Below are 12582 nucleotides of genomic sequence, written 5' to 3' on the forward strand. Positions count from 1 at the left end.
AGTCCTGCTATTTGGTTCAGGTTTGTTGTGCAGAGAAACATCTCAATGACTAAAGTTTGACACCTGCAATTTGCACCAAATTCTTCAAACTACTTTGAACTTTGTTTGGTTGTTAAGTAAAGAAACTGAGAAACAAGTTTACGGGGTGAGAGTTATGCACGGCATTGTAGTAAAATATGTTTATTGAAGAAGCTTGTTCTTGTACTGCTTTATTTTCTGAATACCCAGAGCATTAAACAACAAACAGTTACCTTTTTCCTAATGATTGAGTGTTCTATTTGCGTGCATTCCTCAAATAATTAGGAGAGGCGTTCAATAAATAATGCCCCTGACCCACTTCCAGTTGTTTAATTTAGCTGAAATTATATCTCTATAGATTAATTGGGGAAATTACAGCTCTGAACTAGTTGTGGTTTCTGATTTACAGGTGTTTGAATTGAGTCAAGTCTAAAATGGAGAATGTTGAGTGTCGAGCAGTGATCCAGTTTTTGTACTTGAAAGCACGCACATCACAGGAGACTTGATGATGATGCCCCATCATATTACCTTATAAAACCTTTTACAAGCTCATAAGATGGGGCATCATCCCCATAAGTACATTTAATTTAATCAAGTCTCCCATGGTGTGCGGATCACTGCTCGACACTCAACAGGCTCCATTTTAGACTTGACTCACCTGTAAATGAGTTATAAGCTGCAATTTGCCACTAACTCTGTTTATATAAATAATTGTACATGCAAAAATTCACCTGGATGAAATAGCAGATCAGATAAAAAATACATTAGACTAGAAACTAGACTGTACATTTGGTTTTGTTTGCACATAAAAAGCAACCTGGAACGTAATGTTTTGGGAGTCTGGACAGACAGTGCTGTGCAAACCCCCCCATCAACCCACCTTGCCCCCTTTACAAATCAAAACAGCGTGTGATTGGATTTCACGCTCTTTTATCCTTTAACTAGCTTGATAACAGGGACGGAAAAAGCAATGATGAGCTTGTGTACACGTGTGTAAAAGCTCTCCATCGTCACTTAGCAGAGCATCCATTAGGCTTGGCCCCCCTCTCAGGTTGCCCGGCGATAAAGTAAACATACTATGTTTGACCAATCCGGCATGCAAATATTTATTTTAGGAAGCTGCCCTAGCCCGACACGAGACACAGGTTCCCTGAGGTATATATACAGAGATGATCCTGCTGGACTACTGAAGCTCATCACCTCACAAAGAGGCCATTCATCTGTGACCCAGATCTTCTCTTCTAGGAGTCAGACTGAACACAGAGAAATCCAGTCAGGAGGTAAACTTTAACAACACGTCACTGTGTTTCATGCTTCTTAAAGTTGCCTCTACGGCATATTCCTCCTTTTTCTCTCCTCACGGCTTCGATCTCGGCAGGTTAAAAGGGGACATGGCCACAGGGGTCATCAGGAACTTTCACATCCAAGCAACGTCTCAGACCTACTTCTCTGCTTTCTTGGACTCTCCATGCAAAAAAGACAATGGGCATCCCATAAAGGAGACGCAACAGGAACGAGAAGATGAAGAAGATCAAGAGGAAGACGAGGAAGATGAAGAAGAAGAATGTCTTGATCAGTTCATTTTGAGTCCCGCTCAGAATGCTCTGGATGTGACCAATCAGCTGCTGCGGTTTGCTGACCTCATCAGCCGTGATGTTCAGCGGTATTTTGGCCGTTGCTCTGAAGATCGAGAAGCTTGTGACATATACGATGACTCTGTCTCCATGGTGACCAGTGGCCGTCTGCGTTACTACGACGATCTGCTGAGGATTGCAGGTGCAGGAGCCCCAGAGGATCAGGTGAAGGCTCCAAACAGTAATCAAGGACTCAACGTTTTAAAGGGCAGCAGCGGGTTGGGGCCCCTGGCTGAACTGTTCAACCTCAGGGGCCTGAGTCAGGTCAGGGGCCAGCCAATGATCAACAGACACCTCCCGCTCAGTTTCTGGACTGAGCCAGTCCCTCGCTGCCCTCTGGTTGGCCTCAGCAGCACACCTGACATCCTGCATACAAATAGTAGTACACCTGGACAGGCAGAGAGCAGCAGACAAATGCATTACAACCCAGTAACCCACCACAGCATCTCCGACACTGAGCCAGACTTTAGCGACCTGCTGGCTTACTGGGATCCAAACCCAGAGTTTACCCACACACTGATGGAGGACCCGCATGCAGAAATAAACACACAGCAGCTGCCTGAAGCTGACATCTGATTGGCTCGGGTCATGACCTTTGCAGCTGTTCAATAAACTGGAAACAACAAGAACAAAGCAGTGTGTTTTCTTCTAATAGTGGAAACCTTTTCAAGCTTCATAATAATTTACGAATTATTAAAAAAATGCAATGTTTTAGATGAAAACATTTCTAAATCTTAAAAGTTTTTTTCTCAGTTATTTTAAACTATGTCAAACTTAGAAATAGAAAGTCAAACCAACATTTCATTAGCATCCTTTCTTCTCTTTGGCTTTGATCTTTGGTTTTTCCTTGGTACAGCAATTTCACAATGATGAGAAAATTATCACTTTCAGCCATGAACACAGTTGCAAATAAATAATAGTATCAGCACCTACACTAGTAAAGAGTCTGTTAGTTAATCAGATAACAGTTTAAATGAGTTTAAATCATCACAAATATCTGTCTAGTGAAATAGAATAGAAATGAAATTAAATACGTTCCCATTGTCTCAAAGTGGGGAAATTAAGATTAAGCAGCAGGTAGCACAGAAAGCATCTGGGTGCACAAAAGGTTAGAAAATATAAAAAGCAAAAACAAGACTGTACACTAAGGCCAAATTTACAGCATAAGAAAAATACCACTGTATTCAAAATTCAAAGAAATGTCCAACCAAGTGGGGAGATTTAGAAAAGTTACAAAGCTGGTTATTAATATTTATGCATAGAAGCACAACAGACTATTAACAAGAGAACAACCCCAGCACCCCCATGCAAAAACACCAGAGCTGTAAACTTGTAGAGTTTGTAGTGAGCAGTGATAGTTATGACATCTAACAGCTGCTGGTAGAAAAGATCGAAGCTAAATGCTCCTTGTTACATCATGCAGCAGTCTGTTAGCTCTCCAGTTCTGCATCAGCATCATGCATGGAGGAGGAAGAGATCCACAGGATGGAAACATGTTTCTCATCACCTTCATAAAGGCGGCATCTTTAGTTTAGGTCTGGGATTTAACTGGACCATCCTAGCTAATCAGTATGCTTTGATCCAAACATGTCCTACAGAAGGCCTCTCACAGGTTATGCAGCTGTGGCAGCAGTGCAGTTAGCCACATTCATCGTGTGAAACCAGTATGATGCAAAACTGCTTTCTGGTTGTTCCTCCAACAATAAACACCATATAGATGCTACTACAGAACTGTACAAAAGTTTTGAGCTAACCTGTGTCTTGCATTACTCTTCATCGATAATTTTAATCCTATTCCTTTGCAGTTTTTACAATTTTCCAGTTTTACTGTGGATTTACTAGTTTATAACTGAATTCCTGAGTATTATAAGATACATATGGAGACATTAAAATGCAACTGAGATTAAGGAATGACTTCATACTGTGTCTAATGAACACACATAATCATTTTTTAAAAAGTCTTAAATAAAGCAGTGCATAGTGTGAAGTGCAGTAAAACTGTATCAAGTGTCTAAGGCAAAGGACACATGTTGATAGTAAAATGTTCTTCACAAAGTGCTGTAGCTGAAGTTTGTCTGTAAGCATAAAGGTTATAGATTTTTTCTATTAACGTATGGTATGGATTTTAATTAGACCACATTTTTACTTAGATTTGAATCAGTCTATTGTAACTTTAGCTGTTTTTCTATAGTGGCTGTCCTGCCGAAATAAAAGCCTCAGCTTGTATTTATCTCCATCTGTTTTTCCATCAGATCTGGCCCTGTCCAGACAAAACCAGTCTGGGTTTATCCGACAAACTCCATGGTCAAATAGTGTCTTCTCCATCTGTAATGGAAGCAAAACAGACAATATTTGAAACCTCTTCCAATACTGGGAGATTTTACACCAAAACATTTTGCTCCTACAGCATTTGCGTAGATTGGACCAAACAAATGGCTATTCTCTTTGGTTCTCGTTCCAAGATGGCTTCGCCTGAAGGCAGCGGCTTGCTACAGCTCCAGACAAATACACAATCAACGCAGATTAAAAAGCTACAAATTAGGCATCGATCCAAAGTCCGTAAATGATGTCACAGACTCTGTATCACACTGATAACACCGAAACAAAAATAATTGCATATTTGCACCATATATATTAATGGTCTAAACTTCCATATATATGCATGTTTTTTTTGCACAAATTTTTTTTTCTCCAACACTGTTTACATTTGATCACTTCTGCACTTTATAGAATGGAAATGATTATTAACTGTCTGAAAAGCTGTACTAAACGAAATTTCGTTTTGCATACATTCTGTGCATACAAAATGAAAATAAAAGTTGTCTAAGTTAACAGTGCCTCTCACTGGAGTGGAATAAGTATTACACTGCCCATTAAATCCCCTCCGGCATTGTCAGGTTTCACTCTAACACTTGGATGTAGCTGCTCAATAGATTTTCATTCTCTCAAAGAAAATCTAAATGTTATAAACCAAAATATTTAATTTTGATCTAAATTCTGTAAAACTAAAAAAAAAAAAAGAAAAGAATGTGAACAGCTGAAAAACAGGACTGTTCATTTCTTCTTGCCTCTCTAGAGCAATATTTGTTGAGTGAATAACTAGAAACTGACCGATCAGCAAATGCTCTCATCTAAGGTGTTGATCTCTGCAGCTTCAGTTTCCACTGGCCTCTTAGCTGCTTCTGTGATCAATATCCTAGTCCAACCTGTCAGGTTAGGTTGACAGCCATGTCTCGGTTTGTATGAGTCCTTTCCATTTTAACATGGTGGATTGAGATGTGTTCTCAAAGCTTTGGAGATTGCTAGTAACCCATCGTAAATTATAATTACTTCATTCATGACTTGTGTGTTATACCTAGAGTATGCTGTTCTTCACATAGAACCCCAATAAAATACATAAAATAAGTTTGTGGATGGGACATACATATACAGAAACTGGTGTGAGCAGGTTTGAAAGCACAGCAAAGATAAGCTAAATCCAAATCTTCTTTGTATATACTGTCCATTGTCTCTATCAGTGGAACAGTTTTTAGGTAAATTAGGGCTGATAAGCAACAGGAAGTAATTATTTATTAAAAATTGCTCAAGTGCAAATATCTATGGAGGACATACTTTAAAATCAAGCTATAAAAATGAGAAGGAAAAAAACCCAAAATGTTAATTTCCAGTAATTTTTTACCTTTACAATGATTTTTGAACCAAATCTTAATCTTCACATGGCATTACACGATTGGCTTCAAAGAGGCCAGTGCAGGCGTAGCCTCTGATTGGACAAAAGGGAAGGCCAGTAGCATTCTGACACACACTCTCCATCGAAGATAAATAAACGTAGGAACTTACACCGACACATGTTCTGCAGGTTTCTCCACACCTGAGCAGAGGTGACAGGGCAGTTTGCACAGACAGACATGAGGACACACAAGATTTTATTCATCTCTCTGCTGGGCCTGATACTGCTGCTAACGGCCTCCACCATCCAGGCAGAAGACCCCCAAGATGAGCCAGACAAGGCAACAGAGGGACAGGGGGACGCATCGGCGGAGACATCAGAGGACACCTCGGAGGAAACAGATGAGGAGCCAAAGAAGGAGAAGACAACAGATATAGAGGAAGACAAAGATGTTTTGGTTCTGCACATCAACAACTTCGATAGAGCTCTCAGCGAGAATAAGTATTTACTGGTTGAGTTCTGTAAGTAGAAACCAATGATTCATTTCCTTATCAAGAGAGAATATAAATTGTATTGTTAATTGCCAGATGTTTGTGCAGGATGTGGAGTTTTAGAAAAAGCTAATGTAACATATGTTACATTTGTTACTATCTGAAGAAATGCTACTCTAAAGGAAAATACCTGAAAGACTTTAAACTATCAAAAGTGAACTTAAATATTAAACACAGGCATTTTCTTTTTTTTTTTACAATATCTGAAATGTTTGTTCTTATGAAAGAAAACAGGATCTGGGGATAACCATGAGATAACTCCTAACTGCTATGAAACAAATGGAGAAATGCCCTCATTTGTGTCCTGTCATGTCCAGATGTTGCCCTGCTGTAACTCTCCCACACATATGCTCAGCAGTGCAGGAGCAAAGGTCCCTACACAGAACAGCAAGAAGCACAGAACAAAAAACGCTGAGACCAACTGCCTCTCTTGCTATCAGCAGCTTATTTCCATAGAAAATGAGCGAATGATAGCAACAGGACAGATAAGGCTCCTGTAACTGTTCACTGGCTGGGCTTTCTGTGCTGCATTACTCAGAGTTTATGTTTTTCTTTGTCTGTAGATGCTCCCTGGTGCGGCCACTGCAAACAGTTTGAGCCAATTTATGCTGAGGCTGCAGGAAAGCTGAAGGATGAGGAACCAGGCATGCGTTTGGCCAAAGTGGACGCCATCGAGGAGAGAGAGCTGGCTGATGAGTTTGAGGTCGGAAGCTTTCCAACTCTTAAGATGTTCATGAATGGAGACCGGAAAAAGCCTGTGGACTACTCCGGTAGACACACACCCACACACAACTATCTTTAACAAATCATATAGAGATAAAATTCTAATCCTGCAAATATCCATGCCTATTTATTTAATTCACAATTATCAACAAATCATGACAATTTATGCTTAATCATACGTGTGTTTAACTTTAATGAACCAAAGAGATTGAGCTGAATCTTAACTTCAATGAAGAAACCTCCTGAGGAATAATGATTGAGCTCCAGACAAGCTGCTATGCATGACAGTTTAGTGGAATCTGAGAGGAAAATAAAGATGCAAAGACAAACACAGAAACGCTGCCCCAGGTGTGCGTTCAGTGACAAAGATAAATAAAGAGATCATGCAAAGTTAATGGCAGCAAAAACTGCAAGCATAGATGCAGAAATGGAGGGTAAATTTAGCCAAACCAGCTGGGTAAGTAAATTGGTCACTATTTCCTCCTACAAACAAAACCTGAAGCAGTTTAATTAGAGGCTATTACAGTATAATAACTAAATACCCTCTGTTATCTTCATCAAAAAGGAAAGTTTAAGGATATTGGTTCTCAGATCTAGAAGAGATGAACATATATGAAATCATAGAGTCATCCTTCTCATGTTTCCACTGACTGATCCCGTCTGACCAAAGATGGCTAATTTCAGCCGTTTGGGTCTGATGTTATAGATCAGCTACATAATGCAGGACACCAAACTGTTGGTTGAATATACTGTTCAATCAACGATACATTTCCACAGGGGTATGCTCATGACAAACCTCTACTCAAAATATAATAATAGTACAGCAGTAATCAAAAATAACAATTTGAAATGTGTTACATTTTAAAATCTCGAACTATAGAAGAAGAAAAGCAAGTAGAAGCAAATAAAGCAAAAATAAAAAATCAGAAAAAAAACTATGCTGGTTTTTAAGATAAATGTAATTAAAAATATTTAACGTCAGTGTTATACTACAAATTATTGTGAGAAAATAAACTGAAAAGGGGAATTTTTCTTTGTTTTAAGCAGGTTATTTATTAATCAACAAAAATAACCAACATAATGTATCTGAATGCAATTGAAAGTGATTATTATGCTGTTTCTCTTGTGTGTCTCTGATTTCTAGGTAAAAGATCAGTAGTGGGAATAATTCAGTGGATGAAGCGCCGCACCGGTCCTGGCGCTCCCAATCTTGACTCTGTTGATTCTGCAGCAGAGTTCATCAGCACCCACAACATCTCTGTTGTAGGATTCTTCAGTGTAAGTTTTCCAAGTGTATAAATCCTACTCAGAAATCTTCGTATTCACATATAAGGTATACATATGTGTCATATCTGTGCTTTTTCATCTTGTTCCTTTATGCAGAGTTTGGAAAGTGAGTCTGCCAAGGTTTTTGAGGAAGTTACCTTTGATTTGACAGACGTTGAGTTCGGAGTCACTGCAAACCCTGAAGTGTTTAACAAGTACGATGTGAAATCGGAATCAGTGGTGCTCTTTAAAAAGGTACGAGTGAACACTGACTCAGCTGTCATCTGCTGCAAGCGAACCATATTGGTGTTAACAACTTAAATATATCCATACAATCCTGTTTTTATATGGAAATATAAAGCAATACAGATTCTACATTAGTTGTACGTTCTACATCCCCTTGAGCTCAACAGTAAACTGTTTAGAAAACAGTGTCACAAACCAACTATTAGGATATGATAAAAAACTGCCTAAAAATGGAATCCCTCTCTATAACTCAGTACAACACTCACCTAACTCAGACAAAACAACATTTTAAACATTTTTTACCTTGCCACAAGGCCTCTCCAGTCACCTTGCAGCTCAGCAAACTCCAACAATAGTAGAGCTAGCCTTAGAACAGGGCACTCTTGATAGCACATCTGCTACAATACTATCTGAGCATTTAATATATCAAATCTCCCAACATTAAGATTGTAAGAACAAAATCCAGTGCATTAATCTGCAATTTAGACTAAGCAATATATGCAAAAAAAGTAATTGGACTGTGGTCCATATACACCAACAGAGGAACGCAGCCAGTATACAAATACGTCTCAAAAAGTCCAAAGCGTGAAAGTGTCTCTTTCTCGATAAAAGGATAGTTCAACGGAAACTGGTTTAAGTTTACAGTGTAAAAGCTCTGGTCGGTCAAAATCACAATCATCTTTCTATAACAACACCTCACCTGCTCCAACATTACTTGTATCTGTATGCAGTTATAAAGGACAATCCAAGTTTGGAGCATGGACAGGAGGGGAGTAGTAAACGGACTTAACATGTACTTCGCTTTTCGTTTTAGTAAACCTGTTAAATAGTCAGGTATGCTTCATCTGGATGATCAAACAACTTCCTAATTCATGCCAGATGTTCTGTCCATGTATTACTAAATATAACAATGTCATCTAAGTAGACAGCACAACCCTCCAACCCAGAGACAACCACATCCAAAAAATGCTGAAAAATCCCACATGTGTTTCACAAACCAAAAAATCGAACATTGTTAAAAAAAAAATGACTAGAGGTAATAAAAGTAATAAAAGAAGCTACTTTCCTAGCTCTCTTCGACAGTGGAATTAGCCAGTAGCACTTTAATAAATCCCTTTAATCCCGGACGAGCCCCCACTTGTCACAAGCCAACTCTTAGGCTGCACCAGAAAAAGGGCTGAAAGACAACATTAATCAAGACTCAAATAGTTTTATTTTATCCTAATTAAAGCTGAAGTAAAAGAGAAGTAGAATCATATCAGAAAATCTTCACTACATCTGTAAAGTGGAAATTCAAGCAGCGATGTTCACCAGCTGTTCAGCCAGCATGGAAGGGCATAACTAGCTGGAGAGGAGCCTTTTAAAGCCACACAGATGGAACTTAAGCAGCCAATCCTCCTCTTTGCTCCTCGTTAAGAGAAAAGAAAAACAAGCAAGGTCAACTAGTGGACTGGAGTGGTTGTCAAAACCACAAGAAGAAAAAAAGTTGTTAATGGAAATCGATCATTGCTGTGTAAGTTGCCAGATATTTCCTCCCCGTGAAGCACTACGTGACATCTGTCCATCAAACAGCAATTTAAATAAACCATTTCAGCTTTGATGATGAGGCGAAGATATCTGATGTGCAAACCAGTTATGGTGGAGAAACCATCCATTTCTCCATCATAAATTTTATGCTTCCCAGCTGTGCAGTGGTTGTGTAAAACATTGTGGTGAATGAAAACAGCTTCCACATAATTTTACTGACCGTCTACCCTCATTACAGCACTGTGGCCATCAAAACATTATTCCAAATATGCCGACTATATTACATCACCCAATCGCTACAAGTCCTTCAACAGTTATCAAAGAACTATATGCCATTTGGCTTTTAAAAAGTCAATTTTCCAAGTCCTACATGGTTGCGGGTTATATGAGAAGTCAAAATGCTGATTATACAATATGTTGTTTATTCAAAAAAGTTTTTTTTTTTTTACTTGAAGCTCTTTCTCGTATGTGCATATTCCCTTTTTACATGTGTTTAACTTTTAGCCTGTTTTCGTCTTTGCAAGCCTAACTTTTTAGTAATTACACCTCTTTTTGAGTTTCTGCACATTCATTCATTCATTCATTCATTCATTCATTGTATTTGAATGGCATTTGCACACCTAGGCCATGGAATGCAGTTTCTGTTCCAGTTACACTTTTCTTACTGAAAGTGTTTTTCTTTTCAATCACAATCTCTGATTTCCCATATTATTTTACGATGTTGGATTTACCAATGCCACATCTGATTTTCAGTGTCAGCCTGATCTATCACCTCCTTTATACATTTTGAAAAACGTTTTTGCAGTGAGGATCTGGATGAATTGGGAATGCTCACTCCATGATTCATTTCTAATTTAAAGTAACAGGTTGCCGTGACAGTTTTAGAGGATATGTAGGCTCCGTATAGGCTAGAGCTCTTTTGCATTTTAAGAAGGCTGTTTATGGTGTCATAAAGGTGACTTTTAAAATTATTATTGAAAAGACATTGACAACCTAAGAAAAACTGATTGTAAAATACCCACGATGAATAACAGTTTTTTTATTTAGTTTACAACACTGAAGAGACTTAACAAACTAAAGACTACAATAAACAGAAAATACAGATCAATAACTGTAACTAGTGTCATTTTTACTGGATTAAGATATAAAAACAGGTTTTTGATTCTTCATTGAAAATTCAACAGTAATTTGTCTTTTATTTTTAGCTTAAATCAGTTCTTATCAGATCAGATTAAATTGGTAAAAAAAACTCTTTTGCTTCTGCTAGTTTGACGATGGCCGAGAAGACTATGTGTGGTCAGAAGAAGAGAAACTAGACACACACAACCTGACCTCCTTCATCAAGGAAAACAGCCTGCAGCTCATTATCCCATTTAGCGCAGAGGTAAAGCATGCTGGCTCTTCAACATTATTGGAATTACAAATTTATATCTACAATAAAATGAATGCTGCTGTTTTTTCAGGTAGCAGACAAGATCTTTTCCTCCCGTATCCGCTTACACACCCTGCTGTTCATCAACTCCACAGTGACGAGTCAGATGGAGCTGGTGGAGGAGGCCAAACCTGTCGCAAAGGAGTTTAAGGGCAAGGTAAAACCTGGGCCTGTCAGTGTATTGATTTAATTGTCTTTCACAGGCATGAACTGGCTTGCATCCAACTTGAAACACAAATTCTTACTTGAGACAAATGAGTATGCTCTTAACAGAAACCATGGATCTTTATGAAGTAACACCAACACCACTTTCTGTTTGTTTCATCTAGATGCTGTTCATTCTGATTAATGTGACTCAGGCCATGTCACATGTGCTTAATTACTTTGGAGTATCAGAAAAGGATGCTCCCACAGTCAGGATCATGAACATGGAAACACAAAAGAAGTTCAGCATCTCTTCTGCAGGTTTTACAGCAGATTCGCTACGGCAGCTGTGTAAGGAAGTGGTTGAAGGCGCTGCAAAGGTAAAACAGCCACTCAGCCACCTATCCCATACAGTGATTTATCAATAATAACCCAAAACCTCTTTCTGCAATGCTCTGCAGCCTTACTATCGTTCTGAGGAAATCCCAGAGGACTGGGACAAAGGACCAGTTAAAGTTCTTGTGGGCAAGAATTTCAAATCTGTGGCTCTAGATCCAACCAAAAACGTCTTTGTTGAGTTTTGTAAGTCCCTCTGCACCAAATCTGCTTTTCTCTGTTATGCTTCAACATTGTTATGTACCTTATTTTTGTTCAAAAAAGGTAAAAATATAAAACAACCTTAAAATTACTGAGAAAGCTGTATTCTCTGTTGCTGTATTCTAATTTTAAATTGAGACTGGGCGGAAAAAAAGCTAAGTTTAATCCACTTACAATTATTCACCCAGTCAAAGTCAGTTTTTTTAATGTCACACATTTATAAGCCACTCTTTGCATGCCAAAACTGATGTACTCACAGAAAGTATCAGACAATAAATGTCTTAAGAGTAAAACACATAAATAAAACTAGAATGAATGAAAACAGGGAAATACAGGCATACATTTTGAAAGCAAATATTTATTTAAATTAAAATTAAATTAAATAACATATTTACTTTATAACTTTATATCAGATATCATTATGTTATTTTAATTTAAACTTTTTGAAGTTGATGTTTTATTTTATGATGTACTATCTTTAAATCAACATTTTATTTCTTTTTATTTTCCTCTTGCTGCAAATTTTATTTTTCATACATTCATGTTTATATTTTTTTATACATTTTTTAACTTTAGAAAATAAACAGTTTACTAAACTGTGAAAGTGTTCACTAGAAAACCACTGGGTGTCGCACTAGAGCAACAGAGAGGCGTATTCATGTTGCAGTATCATTGACAACCACCAGGTGGTGCTCCAGCACTCTATGTAAATTTGTTACATTCTTACTGATTATTTGATAGATATTTTTGACGTAGTTGTTAGCTGTTGATTTA

At 38.1% G+C, this 12582-nt stretch overlaps 2 protein-coding genes across 2 annotated transcripts in view; both read left to right on the forward strand.

Moving 5' to 3' along the window:
• The first annotated feature begins 1197 nt into the window (after nt 1-1197).
• On the forward strand, nt 1198-2252 carry LOC107086418. The gene is made up of 2 exons (XM_015377346.1): nt 1198-1298; nt 1397-2252. Exon 2 carries the CDS (start codon nt 1410-1412, stop codon nt 2226-2228), a length of 819 nt encoding a protein of 272 aa, XP_015232832.1. The 5' UTR covers nt 1198-1298; nt 1397-1409; the 3' UTR covers nt 2229-2252.
• A 3246-nt stretch (nt 2253-5498) lies between these two features.
• LOC107086413 (protein disulfide-isomerase-like) overlaps nt 5499-12582 on the forward strand; it is an 8175-nt gene continuing 1091 nt past the window's right edge. The window contains exons 1-8 of the mRNA XM_015377342.1: nt 5499-5843; nt 6437-6643; nt 7741-7874; nt 7980-8117; nt 10903-11019; nt 11099-11224; nt 11397-11591; nt 11673-11793. Of these exons, the coding sequence (XP_015232828.1) occupies nt 5561-5843; nt 6437-6643; nt 7741-7874; nt 7980-8117; nt 10903-11019; nt 11099-11224; nt 11397-11591; nt 11673-11793 (1321 nt within the window). The 5' untranslated portion in view covers nt 5499-5560. The remainder of the gene's footprint in view (nt 5844-6436; nt 6644-7740; nt 7875-7979; nt 8118-10902; nt 11020-11098; nt 11225-11396; nt 11592-11672; nt 11794-12582) is intronic.

Source organism: Cyprinodon variegatus, unplaced genomic scaffold (assembly GCF_000732505.1).
Source record: "Cyprinodon variegatus isolate N-32 unplaced genomic scaffold, C_variegatus-1.0 Scaffold152, whole genome shotgun sequence".
Lineage (NCBI taxonomy): Eukaryota > Metazoa > Chordata > Actinopteri > Cyprinodontiformes > Cyprinodontidae > Cyprinodon > Cyprinodon variegatus.

Coding starts and splice junctions, on each gene's coding strand:
- LOC107086418 (XM_015377346.1), top strand. CDS start 1,410: ATGGCCACAGGGGTCATCAGGAACTTTCACATCCAAGCAACGTCTCAG.